The sequence below is a fragment of the Eptesicus fuscus genome, chromosome 6 (assembly GCF_027574615.1).
Source record: "Eptesicus fuscus isolate TK198812 chromosome 6, DD_ASM_mEF_20220401, whole genome shotgun sequence".
NCBI lineage: Eukaryota > Metazoa > Chordata > Mammalia > Chiroptera > Vespertilionidae > Eptesicus > Eptesicus fuscus.
Window position 1 is genome coordinate 24,395,327 of NC_072478.1, and position 15,759 is coordinate 24,411,085.

The 15,759-nt window shown below is 57.9% G+C and overlaps 1 protein-coding gene across 1 annotated transcript in view; it reads left to right on the forward strand.

Moving 5' to 3' along the window:
- Positions 1-15,215, forward strand: part of COL5A3 (collagen type V alpha 3 chain) — a 41,197-nt gene extending 25,982 nt beyond the window's left edge. Inside the window, exons 49-67 of the mRNA XM_054717451.1 lie at positions 15-68; positions 187-240; positions 976-1,083; positions 1,736-1,789; positions 2,059-2,112; positions 2,400-2,453; positions 2,673-2,726; positions 2,919-3,026; positions 3,193-3,246; positions 3,691-3,744; positions 3,901-4,008; positions 4,261-4,314; positions 4,396-4,431; positions 4,844-4,897; positions 9,718-9,934; positions 10,023-10,135; positions 11,605-11,673; positions 13,599-13,838; positions 13,933-15,215. Of these exons, the coding sequence (XP_054573426.1) occupies positions 15-68; positions 187-240; positions 976-1,083; positions 1,736-1,789; positions 2,059-2,112; positions 2,400-2,453; positions 2,673-2,726; positions 2,919-3,026; positions 3,193-3,246; positions 3,691-3,744; positions 3,901-4,008; positions 4,261-4,314; positions 4,396-4,431; positions 4,844-4,897; positions 9,718-9,934; positions 10,023-10,135; positions 11,605-11,673; positions 13,599-13,838; positions 13,933-14,079 (1,686 nt within the window). The 3' untranslated portion in view covers positions 14,080-15,215. The remainder of the gene's footprint in view (positions 1-14; positions 69-186; positions 241-975; positions 1,084-1,735; positions 1,790-2,058; positions 2,113-2,399; positions 2,454-2,672; positions 2,727-2,918; positions 3,027-3,192; positions 3,247-3,690; positions 3,745-3,900; positions 4,009-4,260; positions 4,315-4,395; positions 4,432-4,843; positions 4,898-9,717; positions 9,935-10,022; positions 10,136-11,604; positions 11,674-13,598; positions 13,839-13,932) is intronic.
- The last annotated feature ends 544 nt before the right edge of the window (positions 15,216-15,759 follow it).

The following is a 15,759-nucleotide window of genomic DNA, read 5'->3' on the forward strand; positions in this document are numbered from 1 at the left end:
TTGTGGTCCTCCAGGGCTCTCCAGGGCTGCCTGGAGGAGTTGGTCAGCCCGGTGCTGTGGGTGAGAAGGTGAGAGAGAGGGGACTCCACAGGGTTGGGGAGGCACAACCAGTTCTGATTGGGGGTGGCTGTTCTGGGGAGCCTTTCCCTGTCTCCCAACATTGAACCCTCACTTCGCCTCCTGTAGGGTGAGCCAGGGGAGGCTGGAGACCCAGGACTTCCCGGAGCCCCAGGCATCCCAGTGAGTGACTGTTTTCTGTGCCCCTGCACCCATCCCAGGGAACCCCTGGCTTTTGGGGACCTCAGGCCACCTTGACCTCTGGGCAGTCCTAAGTCACCCACTTAGGAACACGTGGGCACCCCGGCTTATCTTGATGATAGGGCCTTGGAAGGTGTCAGTGCTACATACAGGTTGTACACTGCACAAGGGTGTGGGGCCGAGGGGTAGATGGGGGCCCAGGTCTAACATAAGCCCTGGTTTGGGGATGAGCTTCCCACAGGGGACCCCTTTTCTAATTCACTGAAGGGTGACACATGGGTAGCCCAGTGGTCGGCAAACTCATTAGTCAACAGAGCCAAATATCAACAGTACGACGATTGAAATTTCTTTTGAGAGCCAAATTTTTTAAACTTAAACTTCTTCTAACGCCACTTCTTCAAAATAGACTCGCCCAGGCCGTGGTATTTTGTGGAAGAGCCACACTCAAGGGGCCAAAGAGCCGCATGTGGCTCGCGAGCCACAGTTTGCTGACCACGGGGCTAGACCAACCTTGCCCATGACCTCTAGGCAACGGGACTGTCCTGATCCCTGACTCCTATAAGTCCTAGATCCCCTTGACTTCCTACCCTTGGGAAGTCTAGGCTACTCTGACCCCTGACTCCAGGAAAATCCCAGACCACCCGGATTCCTAAATCCAGGCATGCTAACCTTGACCCCTGGAGAGTCCAGGCTCTTCTGACTTCTGTTTCTGCCAAGGGGCCCAGGGGAGAAGTTGGTGAAAAGGGGGACACAGGCCCATCTGGGGCTGCAGGACCCCCAGGCAAGAAGGGCCCCCCTGGAGAAGATGGAGCCAAAGGGAATGTGGTGAGTCCTGGGGCAGGAGGAGGGAGAGCTGGGGGAGGGGCACTCGTGTTTACTCAAACCCGCTCCTGTGTGCAGATTCCATGAGCAACCCAGAACATGGCTGAGTGAATGGTCCAATGATTGATTGAATGAATGAATCGACATGAAAATACAGTGGTGCTATGTCATTGTGGGGGTGACACTTGCTTCCACATGGGATTATTCTAACAGTGCTGGGAACGGCAAGGTGGAGCTTGGTGCTGATGTGGGATGTGCCGTCAGGCCGAGGCTGAGACCCTCCTGCCATAGAGGGGGGGTCGGCTTGGGTGGAGGGCAGCGAGGAGCGAGGAGCGTCAGAGTCAGTGGGACCTCCATTTGGATCTCCCCCCCCCCCCCGCCCCGCTGTGTCCCTCTGGGTCAGTCCATCTGTGAGTCCTGAGCCGGGAGGCCGCTGGGAGGATGAAGTGAGATGATGCATGTCAGGTTCTTAGCTCAGCACCTGCCTCCATTAAACACTAGCATGTTCTCTCGACTGGGGTGGAAATGTTGTGTTTTGTTCACCGTGTATCCCCAGCAACCAGAACTGTGCCTGGCACCATTTATCTGTTAAATGCATGCATGAATGAATGTGCAATAATTCTGAGATGTGATTATTCATCATTCTGTGTTCCAGGGCCCCAGAGGGCTCCCAGGAGATCCAGGACCCCCTGGAGACCCTGGAGTTTCGGTGGGTGTGAGCCTTCCTGTCCCCACCAAACCCATCAAATTCCCTAATTCTCACAGGTTCCCACTCACCCCTACTTACTCCCATAAGCCCCCATTCACACCCTCAGGCCCCCACTCACACCCACAGACCTGGTGTCCTCATCTCCCCACCCCCTGGACCTAGAGAAGGTCATTGGAACAAATAACCTTCATTATCCTCCAAGCCTCACCCCCAAATTCTCATGTGCCCCCATGAGCCCTTTCAACTCTGTTCCCTCCCTCCCACCACAGGGTCTAGATGGTCCCCCAGGGGAGAAAGGAGACCCCGGTGATGTTGGAGGACCGGTGAGTGAGGGAACAGGATGTGATGCTGGGACAAGGGGCAGGGCTGGTGAGGAGGCGCATTGGGTGGCCAGAGGAGTGGGTTGTGCGATACCCAGGGCCCTGTAGGTGAGCCTGCTTTGCCTCTCTGGGGCCTCACCATGACTGTGAGGAGCTTGAGGGAGGAAGCAGGAGAGGGCTGGTGCTGGGTGATGTTTGGGTAAGGCTGTCTTTGGGTCAGAGGCATGCTGAAACGTAGTCGTGCTCAACCAATGTTAGCGAATTCTCTTCTGGTGTTATAATCTCCACAGGGTCCGCCTGGTGCTTCTGGGGAGCCCGGCCCCCCAGGGCCCCCTGGAAAGAGGGTGAGTGATGACCTGCCTCCTGGCTCCCCTGGCTCCAACCTTATCCCACTTACCCCCTCAGCCCCCCACTCACCCCCACAGGCCCACAAGTCCCCACTTACCCCCACAGACTCCCACTCACCTCCGAAGACCCCCATTCACCCCCACAGATCCCCACTCACTCACACAACCTCACACTCATCCCTAAAGGGCCCTCTCTAACTGTCTCTCTCTTCTCAGGGTCCTCCTGGCCGCTTGGGTCGAGAAGGCAGAGAAGGGGAGAAAGGGGCCAAGGTGAGTGCCCCCTGCCCAGGGAAGGGTCCCTGCCCTGACCCCTCAGCCAGCAGTTGGGCCATCAGAATGGGGAGGGGCCTGGTGACCACCATGGGTGCCCTAATTCCCTCCCCCTCCCTGAAGATTCTTGGTTAGAGGTCAGGAGGCAGGTGCATCCTGACTCTGCCCCCTCCCTTGCCCCATCCATTTTAGGGGGAGCCAGGTCCTGATGGGCCCGTAGGGAGGACAGGCCCCGTGGGGGCTCGAGGGCCCCCTGGACGTGTTGGGCCTGAAGGTCTTCGAGGGATCCCTGGCCCTGTGGTGAGTGGGGCAGGAATAGGGGTGGGTGGGGGTGGGGTCAGGACCTCCCTGTGTGCGCACATTTTTAATTTCTTATCGCAGTTGGGAGGGGCTGGCCTTGGTTGGGGTCGGGCGTCCACACTGGGTTCTGGCTGGGTGCAGCTCCCCATGTTCTGTTTCATCCCAGGGTGAACCAGGCCTCCTGGGACCTCCTGGACAGATAGGCCCTCCTGGTCCCCTGGTAAGAGACTTCTTTGTCCCTGAGGCTCTGGCTCAAGAACCACTCAGTGACCATCGAATGACCATGGGTGCTGATGACCCCTCACTGACTGTCTGCAGGTCTACCCTGACCATGATTACCATCTACCCTGACCACTTATCTTGATGGTCTACACTGACCACAGTGCCCCTCCATCTTTATAGGCCAACATGACTGTCAGTCTTGATAGTCTACACTGGCCACCACGCTGATCTCCACCACTGAGCATCCATATTGGCCACCCTCCAGCCTATCCCTTCATTACCCCTTGTCATCCCTCCTCGCTCCTGACCATCCCCATGATCATATCCCTAGCAATTCCCTTTGAAGTCTGGGAAATTTCCCATTTGACCACCCCCAATCACCAACATGGATCTTAAGATTTTATGTTTGAGTCTCATCAAGTGATGCTCCTTCTCCATCCAGGGGCCCTCTGGCCTCCCAGGGCTGAAGGGAGATGCTGGCCTCAAGGGGGAAAAGGTAAGAATACCTCCTTCCGTTATTTCCCTCCATCATGCACCTCCATTTCCATTGGGGTCTCCTCTGTTCCCAGAATGCATTACCCCAAGGTTCTAGGAGAAAAACCTCCCAGCACCCCCTTTTCTTCCCTCCCCACATGCCTCCTTTGTCCTCCAGGGCCACATTGGATTAATTGGCCTCATTGGCCCCCCTGGGGAAGCTGGTGAGAAAGGGGATCAGGGGTTGCCAGGCGTGCAGGGCCCTCCTGGCCCCAAGGGAGAACCGGTGAGTATGTCTTGCTCCAAGTGGGAAGAATGTGTTCAAAGGAGGGGACGGTTGGGGAGGCAGAGATGGGCTTGTTTGTAGGCTGTGGGGGTGAGGGAAGCCTGCGTCTGAAATGATAGGGGTTGTGTCTGGGGAAAATGGGGTCCTATCTGGGAACCTGAAGGCTGGAGGCTGTGTCTTGAGGGAACTGGAGGCTTTTCTGGAACATGGAGATGAACCCTGTCAGTGATGACCCTGATATCCTTTCTCCAGGGTCTCCCGGGTCCCAGTGGCTCTCTGGGCCCTCCTGGGCCCCCAGGCGTAGCAGTGAGTATGAAGGGTCTGTGAGGTGGGGGTTACCACGGTGAGCCAGCCAGGACTCCATCTCTCTCTGTCTCTACCCCACAGGGCCCTCTGGGACAGAAGGGCTCAAAGGGGGGGCCGGTAAGTACTCCCTCTCCCTGGGCTCCCACATTTCAGTTCCCCACCCCTCCACTGCACCAGAACCCTCAATAATTCCTTTGCATCCATTCATTTGTTTAGTCATTCAGTCACACATTCAACACGTACCATTGTATTTCATCAAATCTAAGCCGCCATCAGTTGTAAGATACACCATTATTTTATAAACTGCTATAGATGAAAACAATTCTGCCAAAGAATTATGACTTGCCAGAGATGTTAAGATGCTGATTTCAGAGATGTTGAAACATAGAAGGAAAATGTGTGCTTTATTCTTGGTGCTGAAGTTGCATGCCCCTGCCCCAGGGCTCTGTGTGTGTGTGCATACATGATTGTGTTGGCAGGAAGGGGTCTCCATAAACAGAGTTTACTCCCAAGTGACTTCTCCCTACAGGGATCTCTCGGCCCCCGTGGAGACACTGGCCCGCCAGGCCCCCCGGGTCCCCCGGTAAGTTCCCCAGGGATGAGGGTTGGAGTGTACCCACTGGTTCTCCCAGTGCTCAGAACCAGGTGGGGCACCCAGATGTTCAGGGGAGGCAGGGCACACACCAGATGTTCATAGGAGGCAGGGCACACACCAGATGTTCAGGAGAGGCAGGGCACACACCAGATGTTCAGGGGAGGCAGGGCACACACCAGATGTTCATAGGAGGCAGGGCACACACCAGATGTTCAGGGGAGGCAGGGCACACACCAGATGTTCAGGGTAGGCAGGGCACACACCAGATGTTCAGGGGAGGCAGGGCACACACCAGATGTTCAGAGGAGGCAGGGCACACACCAGATGTTCAGGGGAGGCAGGGCACACACCAGATGTTCAGAGGAGGCAGGGCACACACCAGATGTTCAGGGGAGGCAGGGCACACACCAGATGTTCAGGGGAGGCAGGGCACACACCAGATGTCCAGGGGAGGCAGGGCACACACCAGATGTTCAGGGGAGGCAGGGCACACACCAGATGTTCAGGGGAGGCAGGGCACACACCAGATGTTCAGGGGAGGCAGGGCACACACCAGATGTTCAGGGGAGGCAGGGCACACACCAGATGTTCAGGGGAGGCAGGGCACCCACCAGATGTTCAGGGGAGGCAGGGCACCCACCAGATGTTCAGGGGGGGCAGGGCACACACCAGATGTTCAGAGGAGGCAGGGCACACACCAGATGTTCAGGGGAGGCAGGGCACCCACCAGATGTTCAGGGGGGGCAGGGCACACACCAGATGTCCAGGGGAGGCAGGGCACATACCAGATGTCCAGGGGAGGCAGGGCACACACCAGATGTCCAGGGGAGGCAGGGCACACACCAGATGTTCAGGGGAGGCAGGGCACACACCAGATGTTCAGGGGAGGCAGGGCACACACCAGATGTTCAGGGGAGGCAGGGCACACACCAGATGTTCAGGGGAGGCAGGGCACCCACCAGATGTTCAGGGGAGGCAGGGCACCCACCAGATGTTCAGGGGAGGCAGGGCACACACCAGATGTTCAGGGGAGGCAGAACACACCAGATGTTCAGGGGAGGCAGGGCACACACCAGATGTTCAGTGGAGGCAGGGCACACACCAGATGTTCAGGGGAGGCAGGGCACACACCAGATGTTCAGGGTAGGCAGGGCACACACCAGATGTTCAGGGGAGGCAGAACACACCAGATGTTCAGGGAGGCAGGGCACACACCAGATGTTCAGGGGAGGCAGGGTCCACACCACATGTCCAGGGTAGGCAGGGCACACACCAGATGTTCAGGGGAGGCAGGGCACACACCAGATGTTCAGGGGAGGCAGGGCACACACCAGATGTTCAGGGGAGGCAGGGCACACACCAGATGTTCAGGGGAGGCAGGGCACACACCACATGTACAGGGGAGGCAGGGCACCCACCAGATGTTCAGGGGAGGCAGGGCACACACCAGATGTTCAGGGGAGGCAGGGCACACACCAGATGTTCAGGGGAGGCAGGGCACACACCAGATGTTCAGGGAGGCAGGGCACACACCAGATGTTCAGGGGGGGCAGGGCACACACCAGATGTTCAGGGGAGGCAGGGCACACACCAGATGTTCAGTGGAGGCAGAACACACCAGATGTTCAGGGGAGGCAGGGCACACACCACATGTCCAGGGTAGGCAGGGCACACACCAGATGTTCAGGGGAGGCAGAACACACCAGATGTTCAGGGAGGCAGGGCACACACCAGATGTTCAGGGGAGGCAGGGCACACACCACATGTCCAGGGGAGGCAGGGCACACACCAGATGTTCAGGGGAGGCAGGGCACACACCAGATGTTCAGGGGAGGCAGGGCACACACCAGATGTTCAGGGGAGGCAGGGCACACACCAGATGTTCAGGGGAGGCAGGGCACACACCAGATGTTCAGGGGAGGCAGGGCACACACCAGATGTTCAGGGGAGGCAGGGCACACACCAGATGTTCAGGGAGGCAGGGCACACACCAGATGTTCAGGGGAGGCAGAACACACCAGATGTTCAGGGGAGGCAGGGCACACACCAGATGTTCAGGGGAGGCAGGGCACACACCAGATGTTCAGGGGAGGCAGGGCACACACCAGATGTTCAGGGGGAGGCAGGGCACACACCAGATGTTCAGGGGAGGCAGGGCACACACCAGATGTTCAGGGGAGGCAGGGCACACACCAGATGTTCAGGGGAGGCAGAACACACCAGATGTTCAGGGGAGGCAGGGCACACACCAGATGTTCAGTGGAGGCAGGGCACACACCAGATGTTCATAGGAGGCAGGGCACACACCAGATGTTCAGGGGAGGCAGGGCACACACCAGATGTCCAGGGTAGGCAGGGCACACACCAGATGTTCAGGGGAGGCAGGGCACACACCAGATGTCCAGGGGAGGCAGGGCACACACCAGATGTTCAGGGGAGGCAGGGCACACACCAGATGTTCAGGGGAGGCAGGGCACACACCAGATGTTCAGGGGAGGCAGGGCACACACCAGATGTTCAGGGGAGGCAGGGCACACACCAGGTGTTCAGGGAGGCAGGGCACACACCAGATGTTCAGGGGAGGCAGGGCACACACCAGATGTTCAGGGAGGCAGGGCACCCACCAGATGTTCAGGGGAGGCAGGGCACACACCAGATGTTCAGGGAGGCAGGGCACCCACCAGATGTTCAGGGGAGGCAGGGCACACACCAGATGTTCAGGGAGGCAGGGCACCCACCAGATGTTCAGGGGAGGCAGGGCACACACCAGATGTTCAGGGAGGCAGGGCACACACCAGATGTTCAGGGGAGGCAGGGCACACACCAGATGTTCAGGGAGGCAGGGCACCCACCAGATGTTCAGGGGAGGCAGGGCACACACCAGATGTTCAGGGAGGCAGGGCACCCACCAGATGTTCGGGGGAGGCAGGGCACCCACCAGATGTTCAGGGGAGGCAGAACACACCAGATGTTCAGGGGAGGCAGGGCACCCACCAGATGTTCAGGGGAGGCAGGGCACCCACCAGATGTTCAGGGGAGGCAGGGCACACACCAGATGTTCAGGGGAGGCAGGGCACACACCAGATGTTCAGGGGAGGCAGGGCACACACCAGATGTTCAGGGGAGGCAGGGTACACACCAGATGTTCAGGGGGGGCAGGGCACACACCAGATGTTCATAGGAGGCAGGGCACACACCAGATGTTCAGGGGAGGCAGGGCACACACCAGATGTTCAGGGGAGGCAGGGCACACACCAGATGTTCAGAAGAGGCAGGGCACACACCAGATGTTCATAGGAGGCAGGGCACACACCAGATGTTCAGGGGAGGCAGGGCACACACCAGATGTTCAGGGTAGGCAGGGCACACACCAGATGTTCAGGGGAGGCAGGGCACACACCAGATGTTCAGGGGAGGCAGGGCACACACCAGATGTTCAGGGGAGGCAGGGCACACACCAGATGTTCAGGGGAGGCAGGGCACCCACCAGATGTTCAGGGGAGGCAGGGCACACACCAGATGTTCAGGGGAGGCAGGGCACACACCAGGTGTTCAGGGAGGCAGGGCACACACCAGATGTTCAGGGGAGGCAGAACACACCAGATGTTCAGGGGAGGCAGGGCACCCACCAGATGTTCAGGGGAGGCAGGGGACCCACCAGATGTTCAGGGGAGGCAGGGGACACACCAGATGTTCAGGGGAGGCAGGGCACACACCAGATGTTCAGGGGAGGCAGGGCACACACCAGATGTTCAGGGGAGGCAGGGCAGACACCAGATGTTCAGGGGAGGCAGGGCACACACCAGATGTTCATAGGAGGCAGGGCACACACCAGATGTTCAGGGGAGGCAGGGCACACACCAGATGTTCAGGGGAGGCAGGGCACACACCAGATGTTCAGGGGAGGCAGGGCACACACCAGATGTTCAGGGGAGGCAGGGCACACACGAGATGTTCAGGGGAGGCAGGGCACACACCAGATGTTCAGGGGAGGCAGGGTCCACACCACATGTCCAGGGTAGGCAGGGCACACACCAGATGTTCAGGGGAGGCAGAACACACCAGATGTTCAGGGAGGCAGGGCACACACCAGATGTTCAGGGGAGGCAGGGCACACACCAGATGTTCAGGGGAGGCAGGGCACACACCAGATGTTCAGGGAGGCAGGGCACACACCAGATGTTCAGGGGAGGCAGGGCACACACCAGATGTTCAGGGGAGGCAGGGCACACACCAGATGTTCAGGGGAGGCAGGGCACACACCAGATGTTCAGGGGAGGCAGGGCAGATACCAGATGTTCAGGGGAGACAGGTGCTTTGAAAGCTGAAGAGGGATCTGGGCTGTGTGTGTGGAGAGATTAGGGGGATATCCATGGAACGCTGACTGGGCCTTCTCTCCAATCCATCCTTCCTCCCCGTCTCTCTCTCCAACTCTTCTGTCTCTCCTGGCCTTTCTCTGTCTTTGTCTCAATTACTTCTCTCTCTCTCTCTCTCTCTCTCTCTCTCTCTCTCTCTCTCTCTCTCTCTCGCTCTCTCGCTCTCTCGCTCTCTCGCTCTCTCGCTCTCTCTCCCCCCTGTACTTCTGTCTCTCCCAACTCTGTGTTTTCTGTCTCTGTCCCGCCTGTGGGTCTCTCTGACTCCATCTCCCCCTGTCCCTGTTCTGTCTGACCCTCCTCTGAATCTCCCCCTCACCTTTCTCATCTGGCCCGCCCTTGTCTCTCTGCCTCCCGTGTCTCTTCCATTTCTGCCTGGCTCTCTCCCTGTCTCTCCCTCCCTGGTCTCTGCTCTCCATCCCCACCTCTGCTCAGGGTCCGTCCTCGGAGCTGCACGGGCTGCGCCGGCGCCGGCGCTCGGTCCCCGGCCCGCGGGTGCTGGAGGCCCCGGAGGGCGGCCTGGAGGAGGTGCTGGCCTCTCTCACGTCGCTGAGCTTGGAGCTGGAGCAGCTGCGGCGCCCTCCCGGCACTGCCCAGCGCCCGGGTCTCGTGTGCGGCGAGCTGCACCGCAACCACCCGCACCTGCCGGACGGTGAGGTCCTGCCCCGCCCCGGGCGGGCGGGGAGCCGTCGGGGCCCGCCCCCTCACCGCCCCCTCACCGCCCCCTGGCTCTGCCGCAGGGGAATACTGGATTGACCCCAACCAGGGCTGCGCGCGAGACGCCCTCAGGGTTTTCTGCAACTTCACGGCCGGAGGAGAGACCTGCCTGTACCCCGACAAGAAGTTTGAGACCGTGAGTGCCCCTGGGGGCGTTCGTGCGCGGAGGAACGGGGACTGGTCCCGCCTCTCCCCACCCCCCCCACCCCGCCCGCCAACACAGGCTTTGTCAGGGATCTTAGCCTTCCTTCAACCAGCGTCTATTGAGCATCTAGTGTGTGCCAAGTGCTGGGGCTACAAACCTCCCCCTCACCCCCCCGCGCTTTTATGGAGCTTGCCTTCTCTGAGGAAGACAGGCAAGAAAACCTAGCAAAGAAATCACGAATGGGGGCAAACCTTTAAGTAATGCTTACCTGTGTCAGGCCCGCTCTGATCACTTAGCTGCATTCACTTATGGAGCCCTAACCACCAGATGTGCTAGCTCTGTCTTCATCCCCCAGACAGGGAAACTGAGGCACAGAGAGGTGGCCAGGTTACCCAGGACAGTCTGCCTCCAGAGTCCCAGCCCTTAACCACCAGGCTACTGCCTCCTCTGACCTGCTATCTTATAAGCCCCGTGGGCTCACTGTCCTCCAGGCTGCAGGCCGAGAGCTGACATCAGCGGGTCCCCCAGAAATCCCGGGCTCCTCCATCAGGCAGCCCTGAGCCTAACCGCCTCTCACACCGAGCACACCAGGCAGCAGCACCAGCTCTGGACCGCCTGGATTGGAATCCGAGCCTGTCACCTCGGTGTTTTAATCTGTAAAATGGGCATAAGCAAGAACCTACCCCTACAGGGTGGCTGTGCAATCGCAGTACTGATGCACATATCAGGAGATACTCATTAAACACTGACTTGGTACTGCTATCTCTACTGCAAGCAAAACACGCAGCCAGCATAGGTCCTACAAAAATGCACGGCAATGTTCTTCTGATATATTATTATTTTTAACTGGTCAGAGTCCTGGGTTAGTGGCACTCAGACCTCCTGGGTACAGGGGCTGGAATGCAGGACTTGATCTCTAAACAGTTGCTGACATCCCAGGCCCTGCTCCCACACCAGCTCACCTTCCTCCTGCTCAGACAGAAGCGGGAGAGGGAGTGAGGAAGGTTCTAGGTTTGGGCTCCCCAGACTTTGGGCAAGTCATTTATTGAGGAGGTGATCCCAGGAGGCAGCAGGAGGGGACAGGAGGCTGCGGGAGGGATGGAGAGAGGCAGCGGGTATTGTTAAGATGTCACCCATGAGCACCCGAGGCTCGGTTCCACTGAGGACTTCTGGGAAATGTGGAGAGCAAGCACCGGGAAGCTGTCCCACCTGGGCAGACAGGGAGCCCGGGCATTCAGCCACCACCTCTTCACCTCTTGTCAGTCATCAGTTGAGGGCGGCCTCAGAGGGCGGGCCCCCTCCCCTTGGGCCTTGCCCTGTGCACCAGCCAAGCCCACTCCCATGGCTAGACAACGGCCCGACAGTCCCAGATACTTACAACCTGCAGCCCTCATGGATGGGAGGTAGATGCAGAAAGGACATGGTGGGCGCCTGCTACTGACCCTCCCTCCCTTTCCCAGGTGAAACTGGCTTCCTGGTCCAGGGAAAAGCCTGGAAGCTGGTATAGCACGTTCCGTCGAGGGAAGAAGGTGAGTTGCTGAAGGCTGAGGGGGCAGATGGTGTGAAAAGTGTGGGAACCAGTGTGTGGTGTCGGGAGAGCGGTTTCGAGGGGTGAGAGGAACAGGACAGACTTGCCTCTGCCTTGTTGGTGAGCTGTAGGCTGGGGAGGGAGGTGAGTGGGGCCGCATCAGATGTGTGGTGGGGGAAGCACGGGGCATGGTGGAAACCCAGAGTTAGCGCTGGAAGGACCTGAGGCTCCCTGAGCGAAGTCACAGCTCAGCTGAGACCGAAAGAGTGAGCTGGGTTGGCAAGTTCAGGACGACAAGAAAAAGCGTTGCAGGCAAGGGAACAGCATGTGCAAAGGCCCAGAGTCAAGAGGGGGGCTGGTGAATTTAAAGAGGAAAAAGCCACGTGCTCCGCTTCAGAGAGTGCAAGGGGGAACGTGGTTAGAGAAGAGGCTGGGAGGTTGGGGAAGGCTAGGCCCATCTCCCCAGAAAGACCCGTGGGCAGTAGGGAGCCATGGGACGTGTTTAAGAGAGGGAGGGGCCCAGAGCAAATCTCTGTGTTAGAAAAATGCCTCTGGGGCTGCTGGCGGTGGTTGTTGAGCCTGGAGCCTGGGAGACCAGGAAGAGACAGATGTGTTGATCCAGGAGCGGGGGGAAGGGGTCCAGGCTGGGGCTGCTGCTATGGGGATAGAGAGGAGGGCACGACTTGGAACAATATCAACGAGGGCAGGCTAGTAGGACCTAGTAACTGATGAGCTGCAGGGGAGGGAGGAGACAGGTATGGCCCGGTTCCTGATTGGGGGATAGGATGTCTGCTGAGATGCTGAGATATGTGAGAAGACCAGGTTGAAGGGGCGAGGGATCTTGGGTTCAGTTTGGGACTCCTTTATGGAACGTATATTTATATGCTGAGCACTGGGAACATAGCAGCAAATTAAACACAGCTCTTGACTTCATGAAGTTGATATCCTCCTGGGAATATAACCAAGGAAACAGACGGTCCAAGGAAACAAATAAAGCTGTGGTATAATGTAAGTCGGTGTCTTGGTTTGGATTCCTCTCAAATCTAGGAGGTGATTCCAGAAAATATCAGCCGGGGAAAGTGGACATAAGACAGGAAAGAGAAGGAATTCAAAGAATGCATTATGGGGCGCGTTGTCTCAAGCCAGCGATATGTTCATAATATACTTTATTGAACCCAATATATCCAGAGTATTGGCAGAGCAATATGAAGATCATGGAGGCATTTTACATTTTTTTTTTTTCATAGAAGTTCTTCAGAGTCTTGTGCATATTTCACCTTCACAGGACATTGTAATCTGGAAGCTAAATTTCATCGGAAATGCTTGATCTGTACTTAGCTTTCATAAAACCTGCAGTTGGGAAAGTAGATCCCCATACTCAGTTTGTCCCAAGCCTAAGTTTTCAGATAACTGGGTGGAGGCTAAGTTAAGAGCTAGGAATTGAAGAATTTGAATTAAATAATGAAATGAAAAATTAAACTTAAACAAAGTCAAAAAATACTTTCTCAGTCTCATCAGCCATATTTTTCTTTTGGGTTAATCCTCACCTGAGGCTATTTCTTCCATTGCTTTTCAGAGACAGTGGGAGGGAGTGAGGGAGGGGGAGAAAGAGAGAGAGAGAAACATCGATGTGAGAGAGACACACGGACTGGTTGCCTTCTGCACACGCCTCCGCCACCCGCTCCTTGACTGGGGAGGCGGGGAGCGAACCTGCAACCCAGGCACATGCCCTTGACCAGGTAATCCAACCCGAGACCCTTCAGGGCATGGGCCCATGCTCTAACCACTGAGCACCCTGGCCAGGGCTCGTCAGCCACATTTTAAGCGCTCCATAGCCGCCGTGCCCAAGGGCTCACAAGAGAGCGATGAAGGGCGGGCTGGCTGGGCCAAGGGGGCGCCCTCACCTGCTGCTCCTTCCCACCCCAGTTCTCCTACGTGGACGCCGATGGCTCCCCGGTGAGCGTGGTGCAGTTGACCTTCCTGAAGCTGCTGAGCGCCAGCGCCCGCCAGAGCTTTGCCTACTCCTGCCAGAACGCGGCTGCCTGGCTGGATGCGGCCGCCGGCGACCACAGCCGCTCCCTTCGCTTCCTCGGCACCAACGGAGAGGAGCTGTCCTTCAACCAGACGGCAGCAGCCACCGTCACCGTCCCTTACGATGGCTGCCAGGTAAGGGAGAGGGGCAGGGGCTGGCCCGGCAGGGAGGGGAGGCCCCGCTCCCCCTGCCCTCCCAGACTCCCCGTCTGTGTCTTCCCACCGCCAGCTCCGGAAGGGACAGGCGAAAACCCTCTTGGAGTTCAGCTCTTCCCGAGTGGGGTTCCTGCCCCTGTGGGACGTGGCCGCCGCCGATTTCGGCCAGACGAACCAGAAGTTTGGGTTTGAACTGGGCCCTGTCTGCTTCAGCAGCTGAGCGGCTTGGGGGTGGGCCGGGGCCACGAGGGAGCCCCAGGTGGGGCACATTTGGTGCTGAGGCTTTGAAGCCACCATATTTATCGTCTCCTGTGCCTGTGGACTCAGAGGGAAGTCTGCTCGTCATGGTCAAACAGTGTCCCTTCTCCACTCCCGGGGGCTGCGGGCTGGACTCCCCTGGCCCAGGAGTCCAGCCTCCCCTCCCCGAACCCCTCCCCCGCCCTTGCTGGAGTGATGCAGTCTTTCTTCCCCTCCGTGCCCATTCCACCCGCAACTCCCACGCCTGATCCCCCACGCAATGAACTTCTAATCCAGAGCTGATGAGTGCCCCCCCCCCGCCCCGCACCTGTCTTTCCCTTCCCAGGCAGTGCCCCAACACCCTTTGGTGCTACCCTTCCCACTAGTTAAGCACTGGACGTCTCCTGATCCCAGGCTGGGCCCCTTCCCTCATTCCTCTCTTCAGGTGGGTTCAGAGAAGAAGGAACTGAGGTCAGACACGGAGGGAAGTGAGACTTCCCTGGACTGAGCTGTGTATTCCTTTTGCTGCCTCAGCCCAGCTCTGAACACAGGCCCCTTCATATCCCACCATGCCAGGTGGTTTGGGGACCAAGATGCGGGGTAAATCAGGATCCTAATGGTGCTGCCCTATTTATACCGGGATCTATATTAAAAGGGAAAATCCCCTCCGTTATATATTTAATCTGCTTCCTCCTTACAGAAGGCTGGGATATGATGAAAGAGATTCTAGCATGATGCCTACTCCCCCCCCCCCCCCCGCCCCCTCGCTCCCCAGGGCACAATTGGCATCTCAAGTCTGAGAATAAACCACTGAACTGTGTCCCTGTCTGTGTCCTTCATCTGGTGCTGGCCGCATCTTTCTTAGGGTCTGTCTATTGTGTCACCTGGGGTATTGCCATCACCTATCTTAATTGTGTTGTTTGGTGGAGGTGGTTTGAGGGGGTGGGGGAACCTAATTATAATGGGACTCACTGGAGGTGGTGGGCCTGTTTATTAACTCAGGAAAAGTTGAAAATACTAGATCTCTGAGAGGACATCTTAACTTTTCTTACCACAAAAAAATAAAGAATAATTATGTGATGTAATACGGGTGTTAGTGAATCATTTTGCAATATATATGCAGATTGAATCACCACATTGTACCCTTAGACTTGCATCTTATATGTTATACTAGTAGCCCGTTTGCACGAAGATTCGTGCAATAGACCTTCATTCACCTGGCTGCCTGCACCAGTTTTCTGCCGGCACCGGGGACCCAGGCCTTGGCTGTGGCCACCGCCTTCTGCCTTCTTTCAGGGTCCAGGCTTGGCCCTGGGCGGTGGCCTTGGGCTCGGCTGCACCCAGCGTCCCTGCTACCAATCGCAGGAGCCGACCCCCAGTGGTCTCCTGCGATCGGCGCAGTCACCCCGCTGGCGCCCAAGGCCGGGAAAGCCTCAGGGGGCTTTCCCGGCCTTGGGCTCGGCCGCACCCAGCGTCCCTGCAATGGTTTCCTGGTGGGCGTGGTTGATGGGCGTGGCTTGGTTGGTGGGCATGGCTTGGGCGTAGCGAAGGTGCGGTCAGTTTGCACATTTGTCTATTATAAGGTAAGACTAGAGGCCCAGTGCACAAAATTTGTGCATGGGGGGCGGTTCGCTCAGCCCAGCCTGCACCCTCTCCAATCTGG